At 50.3% G+C, this 18,518-nt stretch overlaps 2 protein-coding genes across 4 annotated transcripts in view; one reads left to right on the top strand and one right to left on the bottom strand.

Moving 5' to 3' along the window:
* LOC120659852 (BTB/POZ domain-containing protein At5g41330-like) overlaps positions 1-18,518 on the bottom strand; it is a 30,673-nt gene that overhangs the window by 2,766 nt on the left and 9,389 nt on the right. The window contains exons 2-3 of one of the 3 annotated variants that reach the window (XR_005669219.1): positions 514-669; positions 195-257 (exon numbers count right to left, since the gene is read on the bottom strand). The gene's annotated coding sequence lies outside the window, so the exon portion shown is untranslated. Of the gene's footprint in view, positions 1-143; positions 258-512; positions 670-18,518 lie in introns of those variants that run through there. The other 2 variants (XR_005669217.1, XM_039938109.1) reach the window with 2 other exon arrangements.
* Positions 1,191-1,832, top strand: LOC120662443. Its single transcript, XM_039941589.1, has one exon. The coding sequence runs from the start codon at positions 1,191-1,193 to the stop codon at positions 1,830-1,832; it is 642 nt and encodes a 213-aa protein (XP_039797523.1).

Genomic DNA, 18,518 nt, shown 5'->3' with positions numbered 1-18,518 from the left:
TAAGCTCTCCCTATGAATATTTTATAGATTTGAAGAACACCAAACCTAGACCATCTTACATCCATATCACAAGCTATGTTGATCTCAATTGATACAAAAGAACACATCAATATTTTTTTCAAAGGAAAAGGCAAAAAAAAAGTAGTAGCAGTTAATGGTCCTACATAGATATGGACGGAGTTAGTAAAGCTTACCAAGCTAATGGTGTTGCAGATATACTCTAGTTAGCAGGGTTGAGACCAATCTGAATTTTGTTCCTGCGATATTCGAAGGCATTATTTTTTTTTGTATAATCTTTGCAAGTGTTGGCTATCTGTATGCATTTAGTTAAGTATACATGCATTCAAGTTTTGGTACTAAGGATCTACAAATGTCGGTGTCTATACTTATATGGCAAATGCACAAATTAAATTCAATTCCAAGATTAGAAGTAATGGTAAAAAATAGAAGCAAGAAAAGGAAAAGTTCTTAACTGTATTTACAACTTTGGAATAGGTGGCTTGTCTTGCTTACCTTGAACTATAGCGCTGGTTGTTGCAGACACTGTGAACTACAACAAACTTGGCAAGCAAATTTTAATGTAGGATTGAAAAAAAAATAGATGAGGTTCATGACACTGGAATCATACCAATCGCAATTCCCACCGCACCAGAGGAAAAAATCCAGCCTCTATTCAGGTTCATGAAAAAGGAAGAAGGCACAATGAGGAGCGCTCCATATCAAATCAAGATTGAAATCAAAGAAAGAAAGAAATTAGCTCATAAAGCATGGCCATGTATTCAAAAGGAAAATCGAGCTAATCAACATCTGTGCTCAGAAATATTGTGCAGCTAAGTCGCAAACGCTGCAAGGAAGAAGACGAAGGAAGACGGGACAAGAAGCAGGCAGCGACAACATCGTCAGATCAATTGGATAAATACAAAACCAATCTTGTCAATGTGGCTGATCACGTTGTGTTGTAGATAGGATAGTTCGGTTAGTCTACTGAGTCCTGCGGCTACACGCACGGCACTCGCCACGATCCGTTTTCTCTGGAGATCGTTGGCACTCGAGTGTGCACCGGCCATGTATATGTACATCCTCCATGAGATCAATACAAGCACGTTGCTCCACACTCTCGTTCATGGTACCATTCTCCATTAGATCCTAATTCGCTTCCACTCCTTCTCCTCTACTTCATCTTCTCTACCATGGCGTCGAGCTCTGGCTCCTCCGACCACGACAATCCCTTCAGCGCCGCGCCTGTGTCCATCTCGGTGGCGACAATGCAACTGATCAACATCAAGTCCCACGTTCCTATGACTCTTGGTGTTGGCGACTCCAACTTCACCGTCGGGCGCACCTTCTTCAACATTGTGTTCCGCAAGTTCGGCATCAAGGATCATGTCGACGGCACGGTCGATGCACGCGCCATGCTCCTCGACACCGAGTGGACGCAGATCGACACCTGCATCGTCTCCTGGCTCTACACCATGCTCTTCGCCGAACTGCTCTCCGCCATCGTCCAGCCGCACGACAACACCTACACCGTCTGGACATCCATCGGCTCCCAGTTCCTTGACAACATTGTGCAACGCACCGTCCAGCTGCGGCAGGCGCTCCACGCCCTCTGCCAGGGTGACCTCACGGTGACCAAGTACTGCAACCAGCTCAAGGACCTGGCGGACAAGCTGCGCGACGTCGGCGCACCCCTCACCGATCAAGATCTCATCATCAACCTCCTGAGCGGGCTGAATGATAAGTTCGCCAACTGCATCCCTACGATCTCGGCCTCGCGCCCGCCGATGACATTCCTCCAGGCCCGTTCTTTTCTCCTCCAGGAGGAAATCTGAGCTGCCAATCGGGCACAGCGGGCCGCCTCCACCGCTCTCCTCGCTGCGTCCTTATCTGCCCACCCATCCCCCAATGCGCCCGCTGTCGGATCAGGCTCCTCCAATGCGCCTCCAACCCCCAACCCCGTCAGCGGCGCCATGATCGTCCACACAAGTGCAAGAAGCAGTATGCCCGTGACGGCTCTTCCTCAAGAGTTTAGTCAACGGGCGGCCCTTTTGCCATGACCCGCAGCGCACCCATGGTATTCTGGGTAAACCCCTGGACCGGCGTCATCCAAGCCTGGCCGCTCGCCAACCTACCTACAACCCCGCCCGATCCTGGCATCCACGGTGCATGCCCCAGAGCTGCGCCACAGCAGTTGCTCACCGCCCAGCAAGCCCCGGCGGGCATGTTGCCACCGGAACTGTATCAGGCGCTCACCGGCCTGTCGCTACAACCATCTCCGCCCAGCTCCATCGACTGGGTGTTCGACACCGGCGCGTCATCCCACATGGTGGGTAACCCTGGTATGGTGTCCTCCATCTCCCCGTCCTCCTCTCAGATCATCGTTGGAAACTGAGCTTCTTTGCCCGTGCAGTGCACCAGCCATGGCTCTCTTCCCACACCTTCTCCTTCTTCCAACTTTCTTATGCGTGATGTTCTTGTTTCCCCCTCCCTCATTCATCATCTTGTTTTGATCTGTCGACTCACTAAAGATAATTCTGTCTATGTTGAATTTGATCCCCTTGGTTTCTCCATTAAGGATCTTCACAGCAAGGCGGTTCTCCTCCGCAGTGAGAGCTCCGGCGACCTCTACCCTCTGCACTCCACTGCTTCATCGTCTGCCCTCGGTCTCCATGCCACTTTCGACCACTGGCACGCTCGCTTGGGTCATCCAGGACATCCTGCCTTCACTTGCATCATGCAACATTTAGACTTTCAGTGTATGCCATCTAATAAGCACTCTTGCATTTCCTGTCGTGTTGGCAAACATGTTCGTCTTCCTTTCGGTGAATCAAATTCAGTCTCTCTATTTCCTTTCTATCTTTTGCACTGTGATGTATGGACATCGCCTGTTACTAGCAATTCAGGTTTCCAATACTACCTTGTCGTGCTTGATGATTACTCCCATTACGTCTGGACGTTCCCGCTTCGCCGCAAGTCTGATGTCCTCGCCACGCTTGTTTCTTTTCATGCTTTTGTGCAGACACAGTTTGGCAGGCCGATCATGGTGTTCCAAACTGACAATGGTCGCGAGTTCGACAATGCCGCCTTCCGCTCCTTCCTTGCCGCGTGCGGCATCGTTCTGCGCCTTACCTGCCCCTACACCTCCCAACAGAATGGTCGTGCCGAACGGATTTTGCGCACCCTCAACGACAGCACACGCACCATGCTCATCCATGCCGGAGTGCCGCTCTCGTTCCGGCCCGACGCGCTGCACACAACAACCCATCTGCTCAACAACCAACCTTGCACTTCTCGCAGCCAAACCACACCTTTCTTCCTCATCTTCGGCTCGGAGCCAGACTACTCCCACGTTAGGGTGTCTGGCTGCCGGTGCTTTCCCAGCACCATCGCGACCGTGCCTCACAAGCTAGCTCCGCGTTCTGTTGCTTGCGTGTTCTTGGGCTACCTCGATAACACAAAAGAATACTGATGCTACGACCCCACCACTCGGCGCATTCTGACATCACGGCACGTCATATTCGACGAGCATGTGTTTCCTTTTCGCCAGGTTAGACATCCCCAAAAGCTCCGGTGAGCTCGCCACCTCCTTAGTATGAGCAGGTTCTGTTCCCTACCCCTCGACCACGACGTGCGGCTCCAGTGCACCCTGTGGCTCCATGCACGCCCCCACCAGCGTAGTCATCTCCGGCTCCAACTGAACCACCAGAACCGGCGCCTCACGTGCAACCGTCTCCTTCCTCGCCAGCTCCGGCAACATCTTCACCAACATCTGCTTCACCTTCCGCTCCAGCGCCCATCCTTGACACACCCGCGCCACCGCTTCCGGGCCATCCCATGGTCACACGACACAACGTCGGCGTGGTGAAGCCCAACCCGCGCTACGCCAACACTGCGGAGGTCGACGACGTACCATGCACAGTTCGCGCGGCCTTGCGTGACCCTGCCTAGTTTGCGGCCATGCAAGACGAATTCCAAGCACTCCAGGAGAACAACACTTGGGAGCTGGTGCATGACCGCCTGGTGCTCATGTCATCACGGGCAAATGGATCTTCAAAAACAAGTTTCACACTAATGGCAGGTTGGAACGCAGGAAAGCATGTTGGGTCGTGCGCAGCTTTTCCCAGCGCCCCGATCAGGACTTCAACCAAACATTCTCCCCAGTGGTGAAGCCTGCGACGATACGGACAGTTCTACACCTCGCGGCTGCGCGCGACTGGCCAGTACACCAACTCGACGTCAAGAACACCTTTCTCCATGGCCATCTGACGGAGCAGGTGTTCTGTCAACAACCGGCGGGCTTTGTCGACCCGGTGCAACCAGATGTTATTTGTCTCCTGCGCAAATCGCTCTACGGCCTGAATCAGGCACCTCGTGCCTGATTCCAACGGTCCGCCACTCACCTGCAGCAGCTCGACTTCGTCCCCTCCAAATCCGACAGCTCCCTCTTTGTTCTTCATCATGGCACGGCTGAGGCACATCTCCTTCTGTACGTCGACGACATTGTGCTTGCTGCCTTGACTACGGAGCTCCTACATCGTATCATCGACCAACTCCATCTTGAGTTTGCGATGAAAGATCTAGGACCCGTACACATCTTCCTTGGCATCCAGGTCTGGCGAACGGCAACCGGCTTCTTCCTATCCCAGGCTCAGTATGCTGAAGAAGTACTCGACCGTGCCAGCATGACGAACTACACACCTGTTTCCACGCCGGTCGACGTCAAGGGCAAGGTCTCCTCCAACTCAGGCATGCTTGTGTCTGACCCAATGTTGTATCGCAGCATTGTCGGCGCGCTCCAATATCTCACCCTCACGCGCCCAGGCCTCACCTGCACCATGCAGCAGACATGCCTCCACATGCATGATCCCAAATATGTGCACTGGACACTGGTGAAACGGATCCTTCGCTATGTTCATGGCACCGTTGCACAAGGCCTGTAGCTACGACGATCCACTTCACCGACGCTCGTCACCTACTCGGACGCGGATTGGGCAGGCTGCCCAGACACACGCCGCTCGACGTCGGGCTTCTGCGTCATCTTCGGCGACTCCCTGGTGTCGTGGTCCTCCAAGCGCCAAGCCATCGTGTCGCGTTCTAGCGCGGAGGCCGAATACCGTGGCGTGGCGAACGCCACCGCCGAGTGCTGCTGGCTTCTTCACCTTCTCGGTGAGCTTCACATCAAGGTCGACAAGGCGACGCTACTCTATTGCGACAACGTCTCCGCAGTCTACCTCACGGACAACCCAATTCACCATGGCCGCACCAAGCATATCGACTTGATGTTCACTTTGTCCGGGAAAAAGTGGTCATTGGTGAACTTCGGGTTCGCCATGTTCCGACGCACCTGCAGATCGTGGACATCATGACCGGGGCTGTCCAAGGCGTTGTTCGAGGAATTCAGATCCAGTTTGTGCATCACTGATGACGCACGAACTGCAGGGGGGAGGGGGGAGTGTCAACATGGTAGATCACGCTGTGTCGTAGATAGGATAGTTCGGTTAGTCTACCGAGTGCTGCGGCTACACGCATGGCACTCGCCATGATCCATTTTCTCTGGAGATCGTTGGCACTCGAGTGTGCATCGGCCATGTATATGTACATCCTCCATGAGATCAATACAAGCACATTGCTCCACACTCTCGTTCAAATCTGAATGTGAAGAGGCTATTAGAAAGAGGGGGGAAGTGTCGCATGAGCAGAAACAAAATTGAAAGGATGAAAAGTCGATCAGAGCATCCAACAATACGGGTACGAAGCATAATTATTTGTAGACTCGGGTGAGCCTAGCGCTGGAACCGATGTTCGAGCACACAAGAGCAGTCAACTGAACGGAGGTGCACCTTGAAGCGAGATGAAGCCAATGGGCTCCCGTGGACCACCCGCCAGCCGTGGTCGTCGGCCACATAGGGTGCGGATGCGATGACAGTAGAGGGCGGCGGGGTGCAGGATAACATGACCGGTGAAGCAGGCATGACCGTGGTGGGGGCGGCGCCAGACCAGAACACGCAGCTGTGGGAGGCGTGGAATTCCTTGCGGCCTGGCCGTCAGGGCGGCGGTGCATGGGGAGAAAATACCCAGCTCGTGGGCACCGTGGCGCAGGCCTCGGCCCCACCAAGGGGGTGAGGCGGCGGCGCGAAGGTGGACACCATCGGGTAGTGTTGGGATGCGCTCCTTGCCTATGTGCGGGCCCTCGCGTTCGTGGAGCCTCCCTTCCCCATCTCCTCCGACCGCGCCTGGCTGGCCGTGGGCGAGGAGCCGAGGTGCAGGGCAGGCTGCCGGTAGACGGCGACGGCGCTAGACCGGCCATCTTCGAGGAGCGACGAAGCCGGCCCCGGCCGTCTGCACTGGCCGGCCATACCAGCCGCGAGAGGGTAGCGACAGCCACCACCTAGCCGGCCGCGACCGAGGATCTGGGGCACAGGGCAGGCAATAGCAGCACCGGACCGGCCGAACACCAATGAGGGCGGCCTCTGGCGAGCCATAGCGCAGGCGCGTACAACCATAGCAATGGGCCAATGGCCAACGATAAGAGAGGGAGAAGAAAGAGAAGGGAAGTGAGAGAATTCGGAAGGGGGATGAAGCGCGGCATACGAGGAGGGGAACTAGATTACGCGCGTAAAGCAAATGTGAAAACGCGTGATGTGAATAGAGGAAGACGAAGTAAGTCTTTGCAGCTGCTGCCATAGTGACGCGGAACGAATAGACCAATGACCCAAGCGATACAGTGACTATCCCGAGCACCGTAAAAAACCTATGGGACGGCACAACATTTTTGGGGCAACGTGGACGGGCTGGCCTTCTGCCAAGTGCTGCTGCTTTCATATATAGAAATACGTAGGAGGCCGCTATGCAGGTCCTTTCACCATCCGTAGTGGAGCATTCCAGCGTCTCAAATCATTCAGTGTCCACGAGCTCTACCAACTGCCGTTTATGCCTGGGTCTATGCCTAACCTGAAACACCTTGACATCAAACTCATCTACACCACCGGTAGTAACATTGATCTCGGCATCTAGCACCTCGCTAACCTCACCAAGGTCAAAATGTTGGTCCACGCCTGGCGTAACAGGAGAGGAGAGGCATCCAAGCTCTGGAGGCCAAAACCCGGAGCTTTCTTGATGCTCATCCCAATCGTCCTAAGCTAACCTTCAATTCATTCTTTACCAAGCACGATCACTATTAGTCACACGAGCTTCAGGATAGCAAGGTAATTAATTGTCTTAATATGCCTCTGTTTCCCGGATTCATTTCCTGTATGTTCCCCTTCGTTCCTTAATTTATTATTACTTGCTCCGTTGATAGTAAAAAGTTGCTATTGCATTTTTGGTGAACAGAGCAGGATCCGGGTCAACCGGTTTTTGGTTACTTCGTGCGGTCTTGCTTACTAGCTCTGAGGAGGAGGCATCAAGGCCACCAGCATGTTTTTGTTCACTACTACATATACTTGTTTAATTTCATTCAAACCATTTGCAGAATTTCATTATTCATGCTCTATGAGAGTTGTTTAGTTGCTCCATTACTTTTACTGTTCTTGAATAAGCAATATATGTCGTTTTAATGGAACTTGATCAATCACTTGTTTGCAACATTTTGACATTTGGTATCTCTGTTCCTAGAATATTGTACTTTGCCAACAGACTAAGTGATAGATTATTAGTTGAGGTGTCCATTATGATTTTCCTACAAGGTTATCTTATCATTGAAATAGTGGCACATATCACATATATGTCAAGCATGTTGCTTTCAAATCCCTTTGTTGGCAACTATGTAAAAAGAAACCTTTCTGGTGCGAACATGATGGTATACTTGTTGCATGCATTGTAACCAAGCTGACCATCTGTTGAATTATTGTGATAACCCTACCTCTCGCTAACTCATTTACCATGTGTGTAACTGTAAATGGCCTGTGTCGCTTATGTGCTGGTGTACGTTATAAGTTGGACAGTTGAACCTGAAATCATCTAGGCCGATAGATGCCCAATGGTAGTTTCGGTGATTAATGGCAACCATATGTGACTAATGATTATTTTGAAGGAATTATCTTATACCGGTTAACTCGCATATGAAATATGAAAGGAGACCCATGTTGGCATTTCTTAGCGCAATCACTAGGAATGGTTAGTCCCCGGCAACAGTGCCAGAAATGCTTGTTGGCGGTCCTTGGTGCAAACACTAGAAATGAGGGCGCCGAACCCATCCTAGCAACTGCACCCAAGGGGTGCCACTCTCGTGGTATAATCAATACGATTACAGAAGGATCCACAAGCACACGGATATACCATTGTAGCATTTCACTCGGAGAGTAAGGGTATTGTCATTTATTTGTGTCCCAAAGGACGGTAGTGGCAAAGATATTGTACTTAACATTAACCATGATATTGTGCCTCAAGTAATAGGCAATGCTCTAACAGGGGTAAGTCCAAGTAAAGAATAAGCAAGGGTAATGCGACACATCACACATCCACACTCCAAGAGGAAGGAATAAACGAGAGAAACAACAAAAGAAAGGAACTACTCTACTCTACGTTAAGTTAGATGGAGCTTAGGCTAGGTTAGGTGTCCTAGTGCTTCTATCCAAAGCTGGGGTTATGTTAGGACATGGTTAGGACTACAGGTGCCAGAAAAATAGGATAGCAGGGAGAAGGTCCCGCACCGGAGTACATCCAGTCCCGTTACCTCTTTGCATGAACTCCTACACCGAACCCGAACGTCGGGGAGTACGCTAAACGCAACACTGCTGTTACACCGGACAGACAGGGCTGTCACCACTACCCCAGTCACACTGTGGAGCACGGTCATATCCGAAGGATTCCGCATACCCGAGCACCACGCTCGTGTATGAAGTCACTACTCTAGTGCCCCTAGGTCTCCCACCCTTCGGATGGACAAGTAAAACACTAGAGCTAGCCCGAAAGCACCTTTTTACCTTACTCCTGTGGGGCTTATAGCATTATCCTCATCTTTGGCGGTTGAAGGTCAGAACAGCTTGTAGAGTACCACTCCTTTGTTCAACCATCAATCCGGAGGTTTTATAAAGTTGTTTGAAAAGAAATTTGTAAGTTCCTCGGGTGATCTCTCAGATCGCTCAAATATGATTCATTCCTCACCAAGGCCTTTTTTTATGCGCCTTTCTTTATCCACCCTACTTCTAATGGCTTCTTTTTTGTGGATCTGTAGGTATGGAGGATATGACGGCAACCTTGCTTCTCATATTTTGCTAAGTCAAAGACCGGATCCAAAGGAGAAACAAGTCATAAGCCTCGATCAAGATGTGCAAGTGTGTGGATATTTTTGGTGGATGATGGATGAGAACTCTTTTATATGAATTCTTTCTCCCTTGTAATGTTTTTGTTATGGGCTATATTTTCTTTTTCTCTCTCTTTTTTTTGACACACCTTGTGGGTGTGTGGCACACCTTCTTTTAGTATGCATCTTTTCTCTTTTTTTGGACATGGCTTGTGGCCATGTGGCATACCTTCTTTGGGTATGCATCTTTTATTTCTTTTTGTATAGCCCATACATTATGATGATAACTTTGGAGAAAGATAAACATGGCACTTGGGGTTTTATTTGTGGATGAATGGGGGATGTACTTGCTATCTTCCAGGTGTAGAAGTATAGCATGTGAGTGAATTCTGCTTTTCGCTACCCACAAGTTTTAAGCTTAAGGTTTGAACAATTTAGCTACCAAACTCAAAACTTAGGCAGAGCATAAGGTTGTAACTAGGCATAAGAAAGGAACTAACAGAGCAACTATTCATCATCTCAACAAGGAAGAACTACACATGCTTACTACACATATTGGAAAGCAAGTAAATATTTTTGGGTTTTTTTTCTAAGTTTTGCAAGTTTTTGTTTGGTTTCATGCAATGATTTTGAAAGTGGTAAAGGATAAAGTTTGATACAAGATACCTCTCGTGGGAGTCCCCCCCCCAAGCTAGCTTTAGGCTCACTACTGTTGGTTGGGGTTGAACCCAGCCCAATGGTAGTATGCCCTCTGCTCCTCCTGCATCTGCTGCTGACGCTGCTCCATGGTGTGGATCCTCTCACCGGTGAATCGCTGCCAGTCTTGGGTCGACTAGATGTGCTGGCCTAGCGATTCTTCGATGTTGGAGGCACGTACGTTCAGGTCGCCCATCTGCTGAGTCAGAGTAGCGAAACCTCTGGATGAAGCTGAACGTCTGGCGGTGATCGGAGGTCCGCTGGAGTTGGAACTAGTGGACCGGCGCCCTGAGGCCTGCCGTGCCCACTCGGTGGAGCTGGCACTCTGCCATGACGAACCTCTAGCCTCATACTGCTATGGTTGAGGCTGAGGTTGTTGCTGCATGAATTTCTCCCTTCTGGCCTGCTTCTTGTAACCCTGCCAAGTAAAACAGAAGCACTATGCCTGCGGCTTTCCTCTTGTGGGACAAGAGGCATGGTTAGCGAACGGCAGTTATACAAATGATATCTCGCGTTTGGCAACGGAATCTCATTTGCATAACCAAGGGAGAAGAAAACCAAGGAATCATTCGGGCCTTTCTTGAGTGTGTGGCCTTGCACCAAATAAGTCTCATCGATCAAAGCACGGGGATCCTCAATGAAGGGAACGAGGTTCCCGTCTAAGATTCCCATGTTCGATGTGATGCGGGTAACCAATGAAGTGCACTCAATAGGACCCGTCATCCTGAAATTTGTAAGCCATTGCTTAACCATTGCTTTCGTAGGGGAGACTCGGATCTTGTTGACCATGGCATATAATATCATCAACTCATCATTCCGCACTGGTCGTGGATCATCTCTTGGAAAGAGAGTGATAGCCACCCACTTGTGCATCAAACGAAGAGTTGGATTTTGAATGTCATTGCACCGAGGTGCAAATTTGCCATGAACAACTTGACCCGAAATCAAACCCCAAAACTCATGTCGATCAAAACCGCGGCAAGCTTTTTCAAGGGAAATTGGAAAGCGGGCACTGAAATAAAGGAGGTGACTGAAATTTCTCCAATTAAAATACCGTTCAACTCCAAAAAGTCGGAAAGAAACACCGTCGTCCACCTCCTGAAGAGTGCAAAGAAACTGGATTGTGAGGAGACGAGAACCATTCTCCTCAATGGGCACAAAACCATCCCATCCAACCGCATGTCAAACACGAGCAAAGTCAACGTCCATACCTGTTTTCTCGAGGAGGTCCGGATCGAAGGCTCTAGTGTGACCAAAGCTTCGATGCTTGATCATGGCATAGGCTTGACGCTCGCGGTTGAAGCGTCCCCTCATAAGAGAAGACTTAAATGTGATACAAAACATCAGTCACAGGAGGCTGATGCCACATTTATTACATCAGATGGTTCAAAACCTTACAAACCTTGGCGGACACTCGATACAGATGATAATAATAATTAACCAGGCTACGACATAACACCAGACCGCGAACCACATAGGGTCTACTACGGGCTCAGAGTACTGCGACAGCGGAGGCATCTCAACAGGGCCGGTTCCACAGGCAAGGTTGGGTGTAGAACGATGACCCTATTCGGCGTCGTCTGGAATGAAGTCCGGGTCTTCTTCTGTAAAAAGTGAGAATGGGGTGAGTACGAACGTACTCAGCAAGTCCAACCACACCCACGGAGGGGTTAAATCAGAATAATATGCATAGGTAAATCAAGGATAAGGTTACGGTTTAATTTGCAGAAAAACAGTACTTTAAGCAGGGGTTGATTTTAAAGAAAGTCCCTTTCAGAAATCAGTTTTTGTAGCAACACGGAGTTCACGTCTTAAAACTGCTACCGGACTCCCCGTCCGTCGTAGCCCACGGCACAACTGCCGGACACAAATCCAAAACAACTCACACCAGCCCATCCCATAGAAACACTAGTTATGTGACCACACCATAACTCGCCCAATACCGTGGGCACGGACTATTCGAATAGATTCTTAACTCTGCAGAGGTGTGCAACTTTACCCACAAGTAGGATACCACAACTCGAACACCGTCGTGTCGGTGTAGATCCCAACATAGCCATTACCCACCATAGCTAAGCCTGACTAGCCATCACGGGATGTACCAAGGGGTCATCGACCGTTCACTCAGGTATAACCGGGCATAAGTCGCTCAGGGCTTATCCCTTTTCCTTAGTCACCCGTTGCTCTCAGCTCTCCTGATGGCTACCACACCAACTAGTGGGATTTATGCTACGCCGTTGCCCATACAACGGTCGAGTGGTTTGCACGATAGTGGAGTTAGGTGAGATGACACACCAACTCGGTCCTTAGACGCGACAAGATGGATATCTCCCTTCTTTGCCCTGCCACACAGGCATAAGCACACCAATCGGCACATCGCACAGAAATGCCGTCCATCTCGCCCATACTCATCTTTCGAAAATCCACGTTTTATCCCTTCCCACACGCACACATTTTCTTTATAAATCAGATAGTATTATGAGTAAAGTCCTAAGCATTCTAATATCGATTAACGTCCAAACAAAATCAGACATTAATCTAGGTGGTCAAGGAATGGTCATCACAAATCAAGGGGTGGCTATCCAACCGTGTTTTCATGCAAGTAAGACATATGCAATTTATAAAACAGGCCATTGGGTTGTGTTCATAAAAACTAGGACAGAAACATGCATCAAAGGATGGGATTGAACTTGCCGTCTTCAAAGCCTTCGGGGAAGTCCTGTCCTTCGGGCTCGGGGTCGCGGATTGGGTCCTCGTTCACCTGCTCACAGCTCTGCTCATCAACGGGTTCTCCTTCGTTCACTCCATGGTCTACAGCGCACACAAACAAACATTCAATCAAAACAAAGATTTGTCGTCGAGCTCGAAACGGGAACACATGAAATATAGAGCATAGATTGTTATTTTCGAATGGTTTCTGAATGGTATGGCCAAAACTGAGTTAGGAGAGATGGGGTAAAATTTTAGGTTAAACCGGGGTCGTTAGGCACATAAAATGATAGGTCAGGGGAGCGTTTAGGCCCTAAACAGGGGTCTAGGGACCTAGTTGTAATTAGGATTAAGTGGGCAGGGGCTTGGTTTATATTTTAGAAGTTTCTTGGGTTAATTAAAAGGGTCAGGGTTTTATTTGTAATTAGGTTTATAAGGTGGGGGTTTGTTTTGGAAATATAACAAAGGGTAAGGGTTTAATTGCAAAAAGGGCTTAAAAGGGCAGGGTCTCTTTACTGATTAAAGGAAAGTTGAGGGGGTTATGGGCAAAAACGCCCTTTCTTCCTCCTCCCTCCACGCTGGAAAACAGGGGAGGGAGGCCGGTGCTCGACGGAGCTCGCGGGCCCGCGGCCTGGGGGCACGGCGGCAGCCCGGAGTAGGGGGAAAAGGGGGCGGGCGCCGTGGGAGGTCGATTCCTCCCGCTGATTCGGAAGATGGTGGCTCGTAGGAGGTGGTTCGACGGCGGCGGGCGGCGACCAACCCTGGCCGGTGTGGCGGCGGCGCCGCAAAGCGTGACGGCGGTTCGGACCCGGGGAAAAAGAAGATGGGGAGCTCGGGAATCCCAGTGCCTACCTTGGCCCGAGCTGCAGCGCTGCGGGAAAGGGGGCTCCGCGGTGGCCCGCGCTAGGGGGCGGCGGCAATGGCGGGGGTGGTGCTAGGAGGTCAGAGAGGTGGCTGTGGAGCTCGGGGCTGGGGATGTGGGGCGGAGGAGCGGCGTCGGGGTCTTTTATAGGCGCGAGAGGCGGTGGGATTCGGCGGGACACGGACAGAGGCCGGCGAGACTTGTGATGCGACTCCTCGGCGGCGTTAATGGCGTGGGGGGGGGGGGGCGGCTCAGAGCTGGGCGTCAACGGCGGCAGCGGCGAGGCGGCTACAGGTGACAAGATCATTCGGGCAGGCGCGCGTGGGCAAGGGCCGACCACTGTGTGAGCGTCAACGGCGACGGTGGCGTGCTTGCGCAGCGAATGGTGCGGCGTGCGCGGCGTGCGCGCGCGGGCGTGGCGAGGAGCCGGGCCTGGTAGGAGGGGCGTGCGGAGCTGGGCTGCGCGGGGAGGAGGACCGGCCGGGCCGGGTGTGCTGTGCGGCCGGAGCGGGGTCCAAGGTGGCGTGTCCCGGTGGAGGGGCGCGGCCGGGTGGAGTAGGGGGCAGAAGGGGCCGGGCGGCGCTCGGGAGCAGAGAGGGAGGAGGGGGCCGAGCGCGCGGGGTAGGGAGGAAGGAGAGAGGAAGGGAGAGGGAAGGAGAGAGAAAAGAAAGGAAAAGAGAAAGAAAATGGGAAAAAGAAAAGAAAAGAAAAAGGAGGGGAGAGAAAAGGGAAAAAGGAGAGAGGGAGAGATTTGCGGTGATCCCGCCGGTGGCGACAGCGACGCCGGTCGGGCACGCGCGGCTGTCGCGGCAGCGGGCCGCTGCCAGGCGTGAAGCACGGTGGAGGGGAAAAACAGGGTTCTGGATACGGGTGTCGGGTCTTTGGGGAAATCGGAAGATCTGGCGGAACAGGGAAGTTCCCGAAAAGCTGGGGTTAGGGTTTTAAGGATGGATCGAGCTCAACGACGAGAAACAAATTTTAGCGCATGATTTATTTTGATCAATTTTTTTGGGATGTTACAGCGGTCGTCTTGCAAGTCGAGGTACGGTGCATCATCTTCATCTATCTCCATGTGTAAGGAACATGGAACCATTTATGCCATTTCAAGTGATTTTGGTGATCGAATGACAACACAACACTTGGACTAATATGATTGTTAAGATGATCATTCTCAGGCTTTTAGGTTCAAGTGATGACAAAGAGAAAGAAAAGATAGGCGTAGCAAGGCCCGAAGGGCCACCCCTACGGGGGTTCCGCCAAGGGCATCGGTGCATCCGATGGTAGTCAGAAGAACCGACGCCATGACAGAAGGGAATCAAAGCCAAGTCAGCTTATGGGCACCGGATGAACCGACAGGTCAAAAAGGGGCATCGGTGCATTGGGCGTCCTATGTTCCAGAGACGATGTCAAGAGCCCAGGAGAAGATTCTTCAGCACCGGTTCAACCTACGGTGCATCGGAGCATTGCGTCGGTGCAATGACGTCAGCGCCCAGGAGAAGATTCTTAAGCACCGGATGAACCGGTGATGCATCGGTACAAAGCATCGGTTCAACCGGTGATCACTGCGTCAGCTGTCAGGAGTTCAACGGCTACTTCGGGTTATGAGTGACCGGAAGAACCGACGCTACCTCAGCCAGAGGCATCGGTTCTTCCGGTGATACGCAGATTTTTAGCTGACCGTTGGAGCAACGGCTACAAGACTTGGTGGCCTATATATACGCCTCACCCCGGCCATTTGAAGATTGTTGGAGTCCCAAGACACCTCATACACATCCAAGAACATCTCCAAGCCATACAAGAGCTCAAGATCATATCCTTAGCCCTTAGCACACTTTGAGAGTGTTGTGTAAAGGATTAGCTCTTAGTGAGTGAGTTTGCAAGGCTTAGAGCCTTTGTGTTGTGGTTCTCTAGTGAACCAAAACAAGAGTTTGGTGCGCCGGCACCTTGGAGCATGAAGCTCACCGGCAACGTCATTGACCCTCTGACTTGGTGTGGAGCGGCGACGACACTTTGTGCGGGGGACGTGGAGACCCCCATCCTTTGTGGAGAAGCTCCTTAGTGGAATCCGGGGCCAAGGTGACCGTGATTGTGTTCACGGAAGAGACTTGGTAGCCGAGTAGCAATACTCTTAGTGAGTGCTACAACAACGTGGATGTAGGTGTGCCTTTGTGGCTAACCGAACCACGGGATAAACACACGCGTCAAGAGTTTGCTATCTCCTATCTCGCTCTTTAAGCTTCCGTATTTCATACTAGCAATTTGTGTGCCTTTACTTTCATAGAATAGTTTCTTGATAGGAAAGGCTATAGGTTGCTAAACTCTTTTGGGATAGGGGTTTCACACTAGAACAACCTAGTTGCACATCTAGATAGCATGTTTTAGTTTAAGTTTTGTGCAAACTAGTTGGAGCTATAGGTCTAAGTTTTTAGAGTGCCTAATTCACCCCCTCCCCCTCTTAGGCTAGAGCACCCGATTCCTTTCACCATGTCCTCGGCTCGTGGTTCTGCAGCTCGCTCCTCGAACTGTTCTTCTTGTTCCATCACACCGTGGAGCACGGTCATATCCGAAGGATCCCGCATACCCGAGCACGACGCTCGTGTATGAAGTCACTACTCTAGTGCCCCCAGGTCTCCCACCCTTCGGATGGACAAGTAAAATACTAGAGCAAGCCCAAAAGCACATCAGACCTCTATTCGTACCCGGATCATCTGGCCTAACCAAGACCTTAGCATAACTCATGAACGAACTAAGCATGGATTGATAAACTATCAAGATAGTAAAGCAACCATGGCATAACTCTATATTATGAATAGAAGTCTGACAAATTGGATACAAAGCCATACCGGGGGCCGAGGATTGCTCAACAACCCCGAGGACGACTTGCTCGCTAAAGAAGAACTAGCCTAGCTCCACTACCTAGCTAAGAGAGCAAGAGAGAGGAGAGCCTCCTTGGAATGGTGGGAATGAAGTGTGTGTGTTGAGGGTGGTGGAGAGAAGCCCTATTTATAGCTCTAGAGGTCGGTTTCCCGCCAACGCACATATGGAAGGTGATCAGGTGCCTTGGCAGCTACTCCTCCTCGAAGTGCACCTGGACGGGAACCAGGCCAGGTTTGGCCGACCCAGGGGGTCGGCCGACCCCACCTGGAAGCCCCTCGCCCTGATCCTTTGCTGAGTGGTTGATTAGTTGGATCTTATCCTTATCCTCTAGTGCATCTTGCGTGGAGGCCCCGTTTCCTCTGACATGTGGGCTCTCTTTGTAAGGGTGTGACGCCGGATGCGATATTTTGCGTTGTTGTATGGTGTCTGCTGCGTGTTTTCATCTTATTCCGCTCCTGCTCATCTGAAATGTACAAAACTCAAAAACAACTGTGGAGCAATGTTAGTGATACAAATATGCGAGTAAGGCATGTAGTTTTCCTTGATTATTGAGTATAGTTGACGGTTGAAAATGGCACTTAAGAACCGTCAACAACCCCTCAAAATTCATGATCAACGAGCCACTGACTCAAATTTCGAAGATTAAGAACCCTTCTAGATTCAAGTGTCACAAGGAGATGAAGGAAACTTGATTTAGTTAGGTTTTTATAGTTTATAGTCCGTGACAGTACTATAAAGAGATGTTCATGAGTACGCTTGATCCAAATTGAGTTGGATTTAGAAATCTTGCACACTTGCTCAAATTCATCTCATGACAGCCCAAAGAACTCAAAAGAATACTGGGAAGAAGAAAGAATCGAAGAACGAACCAAAGCCAAGTCAAAAAAGGCAGAAAACAATTTTTTCAGTACCACCAGAAGTTCTGGTGGGCCATCGGAAGTTTCAATAACCCCTCACCAGAAGTTCCGACTCCTTAGGATCAGGCTAAATTCTCGGTGGTGTTGGGAATCAGTTGAAAATCTCCATGCCACCGGAAGTTCCGATGCCCCCCAATAATAGGCATCGGACTAAGCATCGGCCCGTCACACAGAGAGCATGTTTCTCAGGTTTTAAAAATGCCTATAACACCAGAAGTTCTGATGCCCGTTGGACTAAGCACCGATGCTTCACTCACAGAGCATGTTTTTGGGCCATCGGATCAAAGAATCGAACTAATGATGCCAGCTCGTTACCTTTTCAGACCTATCATAGCTACTATTTGCTCGCAGTGTGACAGGAAAATCTGATGCCACCTATAGGAAGTTTCGATGCCTACTAACTTTTTGCAGAAAGTTGGTAACGGCTAGGGGAGCCTCTCTACCCTATATAAGGTGATTCCCCAGGTCATTTGAGATGCCTTTGGACATAGTGAACACTTGAGGCCACACAAATCTAGAGCTTGAGATTCATCGAAATTCAAGACGAATTCATCCTTTGGAGAGTAGCAAGTGTGCTTGAGTTTAGGACCAACTTAGTGAGCTCAAATGAAGGCTTAGGGACTTGTTACTCTTGGTGTTTGATGGCACCTAGACGGTCTTGGTGGTCGGAGGCTTTTGGTGAGCTCTTAGAGTTTGTGGGAGCCCCAAGACAAGGAGTTGTACACGGTGTGAAGCTCACCATTCCAGAGATGGAGAATGAACATACTTAGTGGAATCTTGCTCTTCGTGATGCAAGAGAGCTCAACCCTTTGTGGGTGCTCCAACATGGACTAGGGGGAGCGTCAACTCTTCGATACCACAGGAAAAATCCGGTTGTCTCGTGTCCTCACTCATTTTCATTCAAGCATTTAATTTCAGCTTTGTTATCTTTGTTGATGTTTATCTTGCTTGCTTGTTGACTAGCACTTAATCTTGCTAGTGTGTTTCTTTATCTAGTCTTACTTGTTAGTGTGATCAACCTTTAGTCAAATGAACATGTTAGTATGTTTTCCTACCTAGCCTTGCTTTGTTAGTGTGCTCTAGCTATTAGGGCTTGAATTTTAGGTTTGGGCAACACTAGCTTACGCTTAGGACAAGTTAGATTTTGAAAAAAAAACCCAATTCAACCTTCTTTCTTAGGCCACGATCCTTACAAAATCCAAATGGACATATT

This window comes from Panicum virgatum, chromosome 2N (assembly GCF_016808335.1).
Source record: "Panicum virgatum strain AP13 chromosome 2N, P.virgatum_v5, whole genome shotgun sequence".
NCBI lineage: Eukaryota > Viridiplantae > Streptophyta > Magnoliopsida > Poales > Poaceae > Panicum > Panicum virgatum.
This window is presented reverse-complemented; position numbering and strand designations above follow the sequence as displayed.

Excerpts from the sequence above, each read along its gene's own strand:
- LOC120662443 (XM_039941589.1), top strand. The coding sequence starts at position 1,191 with ATGGCGTCGAGCTCTGGCTCCTCCGACCACGACAATCCCTTCAGCGCC.